The sequence below is a fragment of the Mus pahari genome, chromosome 2 (assembly GCF_900095145.1).
Source record: "Mus pahari chromosome 2, PAHARI_EIJ_v1.1, whole genome shotgun sequence".
Taxonomy (NCBI): domain Eukaryota; kingdom Metazoa; phylum Chordata; class Mammalia; order Rodentia; family Muridae; genus Mus; species Mus pahari.
The window spans coordinates 72,782,501-72,794,701 of NC_034591.1; the positions used below are offsets into that span (position 1 = coordinate 72,782,501).

A 12,201-nucleotide genomic window follows, 5' to 3' on the forward strand; every position below is an offset into this window, starting at 1 on the left:
GACAGAGAGACAAAGAGACACAGAGAGACAGAAAGAAGACAGAGGCTTGCTATTTTCTTCACTCAAAGAATAAAGTGGCCTTGTCTGTTGCGGGCTCTTCCCGAGCTATGTCAGTAGCCATCAGCATTTGAATGGAGGGATCCTGTTATACCATCTTACACTCAGGTACTCACAAGCAGAAATTCATCTCCAAAATAATCAAAAGCATTTTATCTGTATCTAGTCTCCCAAGAAAGCCATAGAATGAACATCACCAGCAACAATTATGAAGCTAAATTGGCTTTATAAGAGAGGAAAAAAAAAATCAATTTTGCTGGTTTGCATTCAGTGACTAATTTCCATATAAATGAGCTGACTTCTGACTTCACCCAGTCTGAAGAATGTGTCTGTGCTCTGTGGTTGTTTTTTTTTTTTTTTTTTTTTTAAATCTGCGGTCCTGAGGCTGAACCTGGCTGAGAATATGTGAAGATGTGTTGCTTAGGCAGTGCGGTTTCCTAATTATAATCATCTTTTTTTCTTTTGGCAGTGTATCAGCTGCAGCAAGAGGCACCTCGTCCCAAGAGGATCATTTGTCCCCGGGAGGTCCGTACTCAGCTTTCTCCAGTACACCTTGTTAAGTGTGATGAATTGGCAGCTCAGTGGGCTGACGCTGGAGGGACTTCAGGTTTCCTGGGGGGCAATTTCTATTAACGTTTGGCACAGTGTCACCAAATTGAATATCTTCATAACTATATACTGAGACCACATGTTATCTCAGTACCTGGTTTTACAATCTGAGAATCAAATGTCTCAGATTTCTAAACAAATGCAGAGGCAAGCATAACTCTTTGTAAATGCCACAAAGCATGTTATATCCTTGTTTTGTGTCACAGTGGTTCCAACTGTTTTCACGATTCTTTATTAGCATATGCTAATTAAATTCAGTTACAGGTTTCACTGCGACACTTTATACGTTTGTAATCTGTTCACTCCCATAACCCCTCTTGCCCCCATCCCACTAATCTCCTTCCTATTTGCAGCTCGCCCCACCCCTCATGTGTGGGTGTATCCCAGGAAGTTTCATCAGGGCTGCTCACCTTACAGAAAGCTACAACACACTACCAAACAAGATGTCTCATTAGCTACCCATGAGTCCTCAGAGATGGGTGGGGCCCCGTGAGCGCCTTCTCCCTCTGTGACAGAAGATTGACATGTCTGATATTATGTAGATCTTGAGGTCTTGTGCAGGCCATCAAAGATGCTCTGAGGCCAGGAATCCTACTTTCTCATTGTTTCCACCCTCTCTTCAGCCAGCATTGTTACCTGAGCTTTGGAGGGACTTATAGGGGTGTCCTGTTTATGGCTTGCCATTCAACCAATCACTTCTGTTTAGCAATCTGACCAATTAGGAGCCCCTGTACTTAATGCTCCTCCCCCTTAAAAAAAAAAAAAAGCGCTTCTCTAGCCAGAGATAGCAGCAGCAGTAATCCTTGGGCGTACACAGTTATTTAGAAGGCAATTTGGTGGCCATGGCCCATTTAGCAAAGCAAAAGCTAGGTCTTCCTGCTAGGGCTTCTGCCCTCTCCATCTGTGACATATGACTAGGTGTAAACCATCATGCTTTGGCTCTTTTTAACATGCTCAGCTATGAGATGTTTCCAGAAATCACACAAAACTCCTGGGCATTTCCAGTATCCATACTTAGCAACTCATTGTGGTTTCGTCATATTTACTTGACATTTTAATGTTAATAAAGCCTTATGTCCAAAGTAACTATGTTTTGACCCTGGAAATAGCATTCAGAATGTATTCCCTCATAAACATCCCAGTACACTCACAGAAGCTTCTAGAACTCTCCCCCGACCCCTTAATGAGTAGGTTTACTCCTGACCTGGGGTGCCAGTGAGCTTTGAAGAGCGAGATCAAAGTGTCGTTTCCTGTTTTCATCCTGACCAGTTTGTAAATAGCCCACCTACGACCCTCCAAACCAAAGGCCCATGGGTCTGAGTTTCTTTGATATTGTTTGAGTTGAGTACAGAGCAGCAGCGGTTGTCTAAAGCTCTCTGTGGGCCCTGGCGAGGGGAGGAGCCTCCCATGCCAGCACTCATGAGACTCAAACTCGTCAGGAACATCAATGATTTGGGTGGTTTCGAACCCGTTTCAAAGACTTAAGTACGTGCATGCTGCTAACCGCAGCTACCTTATCTCTCTCACACTCTCTCACCTTCTCTCTCGTTAGCCCGTTTCCATTTACAATTTTACTTCTGTGGAAAGGGACTAAAATTCATCAGATAATCTTGATTCTAATAGACAGAATAGACTTTCTCATCTCAGGAATGTCACTAGAGAGGAGGAAAGATCTGATTATGAAAACAGCCTGAGATGAGTTCTACTTTCCTTGGCAGTCTGATGGTCTCACCTGGTCCTCTGTGTGTCATCCTTGGGATAGTTGGTGACACGTACACGAGAGGAAAGTTCATTTGCTTTAAGTGAAGTAAGAATTATGTATGACATAGGCTACTGAAACTTGACCACTGCTTCTTTGCTTATAGTGTTTCTTCAGCAAGGGTTTATATGTAGGGGTGCAGCTTTGAGATGAGAGGAAGAATATAATTAGAACAGATTTGGACAGTGGCTCAGTTGGTAGTGTCTGCCTTGTATGTGTGCAGACCTGAGTTCAGACCTCAGGACACACCTAAAAGGAGCCAGGCACTGGGGAGACAGAAATGGGCAAATCCCTGGTGCTTCCCAACCAGCCAGCCAACCTAGCCATTGAGATACCTTGTCTCGGGACAAAAGGTAGATGGATCTTAAATAACAGTACTGAAATTGCCCTCTGGACCATACATACATGTCTACATATGTACACACATTGCATGTACCCATATACAAAATCAAAATAAAATTTGGAACACAACTAATCAAAATAAAATTTGGAACACAACTAAGAATTTAAATATGAGTAAGAACTGCCCTGGAGGTAATAACTGAAGCTCATTAGCAAAGATGAACATCAGCACCATTGCTGGAAACCACAGGGGACCGTAAATGTCATTATCACTGTCAGTAGATGTGCATGGAGCACTTACAGTCCAGGTGTGTGAACTATGGCAAAGAACTCGGCTATTGGCATTTTAAATATCTTATTAAATGAGAAAATGATGAGATAAGTATGTGAGAGAGAGAGAGAGAGAGAGAGAGAGAGAGAGCATGAATGAATGAATCTCCTGACACCTGACAACCATGACAACTTTCCTTTAAGTAAAGGCAATAGGTAGATGCGCATATCACAAAAACTCTTCCTAGATTTCCAGTGATGCTCTTCAGACGTCCAGGGTATTGAGGACCTGCCTTACAGTCCTCACCATCAGCTACATCCAAGCATACAGTACATGTATGCTCTTAAGCCCTTCCTGTGTTTTAAATCATGTTTTTCATCTCTCTCTCTCTCTCTCTCTCTCTCTCTCTCTCTCTCTCTCTCTCTCTCTCTCTCCTAATTTGGCTCAAATAGATGATTGCTAGCTGATGTTTGACCCACAGGTAGCTGGTCCTCAGAAGTTTCATTTTTCCATGACAGCCATGAAACCTAGTATAGAGTGAGTGTCCATTAGCTCCAGTTCCTCAGCAGGCTGCCTGTGGCCAACCACAGGCAGGCATCAGATGATGAAGGGTCAAGTTTGCTGGGGAAAACAGGTGCGGTTCTTTTCTTTTTTTTTTTAAGATTTATTTATTTTTATGAGTACCGTGTCACTGTCTTCATACACACCAGAAGAAGGAATCAGATCTCATTACAGATGTCTGTGAGCCACCATGATGTTGCTGGGAATTGAACTCAGGACCTCTGGAAGAGCAATCAGTGCTCTTAAACGCTGAGCTATCTCTCCAGCCCACAGGTGCAGTTCTTAAAGGTAACAGTAGGCCCAGCTTTGGTTCACTTTGTCTTCCAATGTTGTGATAACTATGACTGTTTCCTGTCCAGATTGCTGGGCTTCTCAGCACCTGGCCTCTTGGCAGTGGGGGCCACACTTCCTTTTAGATGCTCCTACTAAAGACACTGTTTAGTCAAACATCATTTTGCTGAGTGATGCACCTGTCCCCTTGGGGAAGCCTACTCAACGAAGACAAAATGTCTTCTCAGTGGAGTGTATTGCCAGAGAGTGGGGCTCTTGTAACACATTTACTAGCTCATGAGATTTTTGTTTGTTTGTTTGTTTGAACAATGAATAATGACTTCTGGTGCACATTTCTTTTTCTGGTTCAACTCTATACACAGCTCTGCTCTCTTCTCCTTCATCCTCAGCACATCGCCTCCTAGCTCCTCTGCCCTGGTCCCTGCCTGGATGGCTCTACATCCTTATGGTCTCTGTTCTCTCTGTAATTGTTTACCCCTTCTCAGGCTATGCATCTCTCAGAATGGGAGCCCCAGGCTCTGTAGATCAACACCCACCCACATGAATCCAACATGAAGTGCAGAGAGACAGAGATAGGAGACCCTGTGACTCCAGGCTGTGTCTCAGGTCAGCCTGGCTTAATAACCAATTGCAAGCCACAGTACCACCTGCCTGATGAGTTTCGCTGAACTGCTAGGTGAGAGGAGGTGCAGGCTGACTCTACAGGCAAGATCTAGAGAGCTAGCCACCGCAGGAATGGGGGAGCGCAGCTGCAGTCACGTGGAGTTCTGACTTCACGCTCGCTCTGCCGATCTCTAGCCTTCTGTCTTAGCGCCAGGCCCTCACTCAGCCTTTAAGAATGACAGAAGACAAATCCAAGGATGGAGATGCAAGGATGGAGATGCACTTGGCAGGGTTGCTACAAAAGGGACAAGCATTGGTGCCTGATGTATACATAGCAGGTGTTCAGTTAATGTGCAAGAGCCGGTTCACCTATGGAGAGCAGGTTGGGAGACAGTCACTGGGGACAGTCAAGGTAATGACAGCAATTCCTGACTGGGCGAGAAGAGCATCGGTGATAATGAACGGAGCAAGATGCTCAGGTCTGGAGTCAAACCACTGGGATGACAGAAAACCATCCTGAGGATGAGAAACAGAAGGTACCAGCAGTTGAACAATGGTGCCAACTATGCCAGGAAGAGTCAGCCATGGAAAGAATGGTCCGTAGCTCTCTCAAGATTCATCCTTATAAATTAATTCTTAGTGAGCCACCACGCACCTAGCTTTCTACAGGCGTTTCCAGAACATTCCTTGCCTCCAGATTCAAAACTTCTTCCAGAAAACAAAAGCCTCACTTGCCCTTTCCATGAATTATCAATCTGTCACTACTTTGTTTGTTTGTTTGTTTGTTTGTTTTTCGAGATAGGCTTTCTCTGTGTAGCCCTGGCTGTCCTGGAACTCACTTTGTAGACCAGGCTGGCCTCGAACTCAGAAATCCGCCTGCCTCTGCCTCCTGAGTGCTGAGATTAAAGGCGTGTGCCACCACGCCACATTTACTAATTACCAAATGTACGTTTGGGGAGTCTACCAGGAACTGTGCAGAACGTTTTCTCCAGAGCCTGTCTCTTTAACCGAGACCTCTCCTTTGGGCTCTCAGCACCTCTACCCGCCTATCTCTTGGCTTCTGCAGGTGGATGGCACCTAGGCTGGTGAACAGCTCGCTTTCAGAAAAGACCAGGTCTGCTTCATTCAGTGTGCATAGGTCTGGAAATTCTGGCTTGCCGCTCCCCACCCTCACCCTGCTCTCTTCCATTCTTAGAAGTTGCCAACCTTACTTCCAGATAATTCTCCAACAGGTCCCACACCTTTGCCTGTCTGAGTTTCAGATCCAGTGTCACTGAGTCCCAGGCCCTCCCTGAACCCAATGTGCATAAACACCCCACCCCCAGCTGTCAGATAGTCCCTGTACTGTCACCCTGTTTGTTTAGTCTCTAGTAAAGTCACTCCTTCTTGTCCACAAAGGATACATTTCCAGAAATCTGGCAGATTCCCAAGAGAGTGATGCATGCTAACCCTGACGTATAGTCTACTTAGCTACAATAAGGTTTAGCATCTAAGTTAGGTACAATAAAAGAGTAAAAAAGTCATAATAAAGAAGCAATTTTAAAACTATACTGGAATGTGTTATTTTAAACTTCTGAATTGTTTACTTCTGGAATTTTCCATTTAACATTTTCAGACCACGATTGACTGAAGCCCATAGGAAAAAAGCACAGATAAGAGGGGACTAACCTGTTTAATATGTCTCCTAATATGCTGTCCTAAATTATTAATTGTCACTTATGGGTCTTTTCTCCAGAAGAATGGATACCCCAGAGATGCCATCATTTAAGGTCATCCCTGGCACTGAGTGCCACCAAACAACAGTGGGTAATCAGCAAACATGGAGCAAAGTCGTGCAAGGAGGCCAGAGATGGGTGGTGGGAGGGATTCAGAACCATCAGAGGCTTGCTAAGCACATACCGGGTTTACACGGTGCTGTTATCAGGGCGGTAATTGGACTTTTGGCAATTAAGACGCTTACTTAAACCCAACTGACAGTGTATCCTGGCATGGTCCAAGTTTCTTTTTAGCCTTTTTCAAAAGTACAACATGTCAAGATTTTGTGCATGACTAATTTAAGTCAAATTCCACTAGCATCCCCTAAAGGACGGACCGCTTTTGTGACGTAAATGACTCGCCTCCTTTGTCCACTTGGGGCTTCCTGGAGAATCAAGGATTACAAAAGGCAGTTCCAAAAGGGAAATAAAATGACAGGCTATCATTTCAAACCATTCTCCATTCTATACAGCTCCATTTCCTGCTCCCTCGCCATGTAACAATCTCCTTGGAAGTCTGTTCTTTCAGTGCAGATGTCAGTTGTAGAGCTGCTGCTCCCAGTGCTCAAGACCAGAGCCCGCCTTTGTTTTGATGTCAGAGGTGGGATGGGACACGGGCTTCTTCAGTTGCTGTCACACCCAGCTGCGCTGTTGCACCTGCTAGGGAATCAGATGCTTTTTAAACATCACTTCACGTCCCTGTCCCTTCCCTCTTGGGGGCATTTCCTCTGGGTTCTGGTGTTCCTGGATAGACTGTTTCATCGTTTCTGCTTTTATTTGTAAAGCTATCCTTTGAAGCCTACAGAAGCATTGTTTTTCATCAGGCATTTTAAGGTTTTAGCTCCTCAACTTCTCAGCCATAGGCTGTAGGCCCTGATCTGGTCTCCAGCTTTCCTGGGACATGCACACAAGTCATCAGGATTGTCCACATCTTTCACCATGAACTCAATCCATTTAACATCACAGACTTCTGTAACTCGAAGTGACTTTCTGTCATCCCATCATTCTCCTGCTTTCTATATTAATCATTGGGAAAAAAAAATGTTTTAAAACAAAGTGCCTTCTGGGAGGCTGCTCCACTCTGCCGATGTATGATCCCCAGAGCTGGGACAGCTTGAACATCATGCGATTGATTCGACAAGCCAGGAACAAAAATCAATCTCGATGCTCTTTAATTGGCCTCATGTATAGTGATCAGAAGGCAAATGCTTCTCTGGCAGAAGCATTTCCATCCCTTTCATCCTGGGCTTTCTGCGCTGGTCTCTTTCTTCCACTTAGATTGACACAACCAAGAATAAAGGGCTTTTCCCATCAGTTCTTCTCCCCGCCTTTCATCTTATTCAGCAGCACAGCCAGCCTTCTTTCTTCACCTTATCTTCTCCTTCCTTAGACTTACTCTGGTCTTAGATGGACTATAGTATGGTGGAAGAATTGACGTGGGAGCTTTTCTTTACTTAAAGATAGAAGTCGTAATACGTGTTCCCTTCTTTGTCTCTTTCCTTTGCTTTTGTGGCACTGTTCCTGCTAGAACTCACCATGCAGCTGAGGGTAACTTGAACATCCACCATTTGTTCTCCATCCTCCTCCTGAATTGTGGGGTTACATACAGATGCCACCATGCTCAGTATGTGCATTGTTGGGCATCAAGTTGAGGGCTCCACGCATCCTAGGCAGGGACTGGACTGACTGACCAGGCGTGGCTAGACATACCTTTAAATCCCATTGCTCAGAGGGGAAGAGGCAGGCAGATCTCTGTGAGTTCTAGGCTAGTGGGGGTTCATACTAAGACCCTCCCTATCTCAGAGATAGTGGGTGCAAGGGAGGGAGAGAGAGAGAAGGAGATCGAGGGGGGAGAGAGAGTAAAAGATACTTTGATTTCTCCGAATGCATACCCCTCCTCTGTAAACAAGCATTTACTGTCTTTGGAATACTTGGAACTTCTTCTAAGGTAATACAGACCCATAGATGCATCTGGAAATACACAGCCATTCTGAGGAGAGCTCACAGAGGGTAGGCCTGAGTTCTGGAAACCCAACTGCTGCATAGTCTTGAAGCTCAGAGCCAAGGGACACAGAGGAAGAAGCAGGATGGTAGGGAGCCAGCAGAGAGCAGAACAGTAGTGCACACACACTTGGGCCCTAGTGAAAGGGGGCTGAGGAGAATGAAGGGGCGTTCACAGGGCAGTTGATAATAGGCCAAGTTTCTAGAAGATTCTTTAACGTCACGTGTGGTTTCTGTCTTAATATCTAGCTGGGATATGTGTATTCCGCTATTACACAATCACACTAGTAAGTGCATTTCACTATTCCAGAAAACGAAAGAATAACTGACACCATGATATACCGCCCCATGTGTCCTGCCACCCTTCCCTAGCCTGAAACAGCGCGGATCATTTGCACCCCCTGTCTGTGAGGCAAGGCAAGAGTGATACACTAAGACACAGTGCAAAACCTCTGTTCTTTACGCTACTTCTATGGTTTGAATTCCTGGCCCCCAACTATACAACAGTGCTGAGAAGTGGGGCCTTTGAGCAGAAACTGAGTATGACCCGGCCTGGTGACTGGATTAATGCCTTTAGGGAGGTAGTAGGATAGTTACCACATACGTGGATAAAATACCCAAACGGAAGTCAAATGTATCACACTCGCGACACACACAGAGGCACACACATACACACAGGCACGCACACACACACACACACACACACACACACACACACAGAGAGAGAGAGACAGAGACAGAGAGAGACAGAGACAGAGACAGAGACAGAGACAGAGGCAGAGACAGGACAGCTTTTTCTTTAGCCTGTGCTATGGCTCGGAGGTTGGAGAGGGCTCCTGAGAAGTGGCAGGAGCAGTGAGAACACAGAACTGCTGTGGTTTAAGGCCATGGCTCCAGATTCTTGATTCCCTGGTTAAACTGTAACAGAGAAAGGATGCTGACTAAGGCAAATTGCACTTTGCCCCGATGAGCCATGTCTCCTAGGGGACTATGTCCTTGCTGACGAAATGTCTTTAATGCTTGAAAACCGTTTTCAAGTCCTGACTCCACTTTCCCTCGGAAAAATGTTGATGATGCTAATTTAGTCAGTCCCAACTTTAATGTCACCTAAATATTCAAGGTCACCTAAATTTGGTTTATGGTCAGTCTTCTAGTGCCGTGGAAAAGTACTTCCTGTGCCCTGAGCCTTGGCCAAACAGCTTCCTTATCCTGCTTCCTGCAGGACTCCCATGGCAACAGACAGCACAGGAGAGAGGTCAGACCACAGTCCCACCTAAACGTGCGGGACAGAGCCTCTAACACAGTGTCTCTCAAAGTGCAATTCCCAGGCTGCGGAGGGCATCACCTGGGAACCCACCAGAGATGCACGCTGTCTGTCCCAACCTGGACCTGCTGAATAAGAAGCTGAAGATGGAGGCCATCCACCTGCCTCAGGTGTGAGAGCCAGTGCTCTCAGGACTGCTCTTGCTTTGTTCGCTCTCTGTTGTGCCTGCTCCCTATATCCTAAGGACCCAGAAATGGGGCCACTTTGCCTCCTGACACCGATGGGCCTTCTCCGTGCTGTTCTTCTCATGGCTTTGTAAGTAAACATCCAAGCGTCCTACGGCACTCTCTGTCTCCGCTGCGTCCTTCCTCCTAGGTGTTATTTCCGTCCTTTAAAAGTATCTTGCCTTTCTTCTTTGCTAGGTTCTTTGCCACACTCTCTCATGTGACAGAGATCAAATAGGAATCTTTGTACTGATCTGGTCTGTGGACGGTGCCTGACTCAGCCCAGTCTCCCACCCCCACCTGCTCTGGCATTACACTCGCTAAGGCTGTTTTGTATCACAAGTTAGCAGAATTACTCGAGTTCACACTAGTGATTCATACTCATGTTTATTCATATTTCAAGTATCCTGTTATGAGCCCCACCCTTTTTGGGATAGTTCATTTATTTTCTTTATCAGTGACTGTGCATGAGACATCCTTGCTACATTTCTTTCTGCTTTAAGAAAACCTCTGCCTTAATAACAATAATAACTTCATTATTACTGTGCCATGAATGCTGTAGCTAACATTTTCACCCCCAAGATCTGAGCTCCTCCACTTAGTGCTTGATGATCACCTCCTAATCTGGGATTTACAGTACTGTTTGGCTAATAAAAGCCAGTCTATAGCTTATGCTCCCAGATCTGTATGTACCCTCACCTTGGTTCCTGCTTCTCTGCTGTCTCCACGATGTTGACTGAGCCATTGGTAAGCAGTATCTCTGGCTGTAATCGCAGCCTTGCTTGTCATCAGCCCGAAATACACTGTATCTCCAGGTCTTGTTGTTGGACAGAACAGCAAGTTTCACTTTAGTGATGGTATCTCTTCCTTCCTCCTTATTCTCACGACCACTGCCGTCTCCCTATCTCCTGTGGAAGGAAATTAAATAACCTAGGAAAAGCCTGACAAAGGCACATTGGTTTGCATCCAGCACCTTGTGTCCTGTTAGGTAATTACACATCGATTGTGTGATGGATTGTTCCAGTGTCTCCCTGGCTATTTCTACCAAGTATTTAACTACACTCCCTGAATATCCGTTTGCTCAGTGGTGGCCCTCGAGGTTCCATGGCTTCTCACGAGCAGGCTGAATGCTGTATCTCCAGTACTTCCCCGTCTAAGGATACATGCAAGACTCGTTTGTGATTCTGTCACCTCTGCTGCTTTCATATATAATCCAGCCACTTTCTGCCTTAGATAATAGAGCTATAGGTTGACTCAATGTATCTTGCTTGAAAATTAAAACCAACTTCCACTCAATGCAGCAAATGGAGATGCCTGCACACAGATAGAACTTGGCCAGGCTGGGGAGATGGCTCAGCAGTTAAGAGCACCGACTGCTCTTCCAGAGGTCCTAAGTTCAGTTCCCAGCAACTACATGGTGGCTCACAACCATCTGTGGTGGGGTCTGGTGCCCTCTTCTGGTATGTCTGAAGAAAGCAATGGTGGTGCACTCATATGTATAACATAAATAAATAAATAAATTTTAAAAAAGAAAAACAAAACAAAACAAACAAACAAACAAACAAAAACTTGTTCCACCACCAAATAAAAAGGTTTGGGAAGTATGGAAGGTTTTATGTCTTATACTCAAGATAGTGTAAGATGTTTGTTAATGGGACCCCCCCACCTTTGTAATCCTAGCTGAGGGATTTGCATATAATAACCCACTGAAAGGTTTTGTAATAAGTTTTATCAGAATATAGAAATGGTCATTCATTTCCGAGTGAACTGAATCCTTGAGACAGAGACCATATGGTCATCAAAGCCCAGACTCTGTCCAGTCCAACCATTTCAGGAGAGCTTTGCTGGCCAGTAATTGTGCACCAGCAATAACTTTGAAGTGAGCTGATGTCTGTCACGTGGTTAGATTAGCGGCAGGCCTGGCAGTTGTCACACATGGAAAATACTGCCATGCATTCTTGCCCTCTCCCATTCACTGTGAAGGCAGAAGGGAAGTGGGGCCTGGAGCTGAGGAAGGAAGCCACTCCCAGCCATTTGAAGGAACAGCCAGCCCTTCATGTGTAGCACATGCTCGTTGGCAAGAAAGTCCAAGACGCAGCAAGAGGCAGGCACTCAGTGACCGTCTCCCTCACCTGTAGATGGCAGCCTGCTCGTAGAAGTAAGTGACCCACGCTGCTAGGGGTGACGTGGAGTTGCCATTTGTAACACTTCCTGGGCATGGAAACTCTACTGGATTTAATTTCAGGAAGAAAGTGGGTGTCACCTCCTATCAGAAGTCTAATGGCCATTGACTAACGGTTTGCATTTAAATATTTGGAAAGAGGTGGCTAAGCCCTCCATGTTGAAAAACAGCATTTTAAAAGTTGGATTGGCAGGTGATAAAGGATGAACAAACCAATATCCTGTAAAATGCTATGGAACGTCAGTGGGGTGTGGGCATGCCTGCTGTGGACACCTTCCAGCCT

At 45.4% G+C, this 12,201-nt stretch overlaps 1 protein-coding gene across 1 annotated transcript in view; it reads left to right on the forward strand.

Moving 5' to 3' along the window:
• Positions 1–12,201, forward strand: part of Chn2 (chimerin 2) — a 262,148-nt gene that overhangs the window by 154,854 nt on the left and 95,093 nt on the right. Inside the window, exon 3 of the mRNA XM_021191644.2 lies at positions 527–582. Within this exon, the coding sequence (XP_021047303.1) occupies positions 527–582 (56 nt within the window). The remainder of the gene's footprint in view (positions 1–526; positions 583–12,201) is intronic.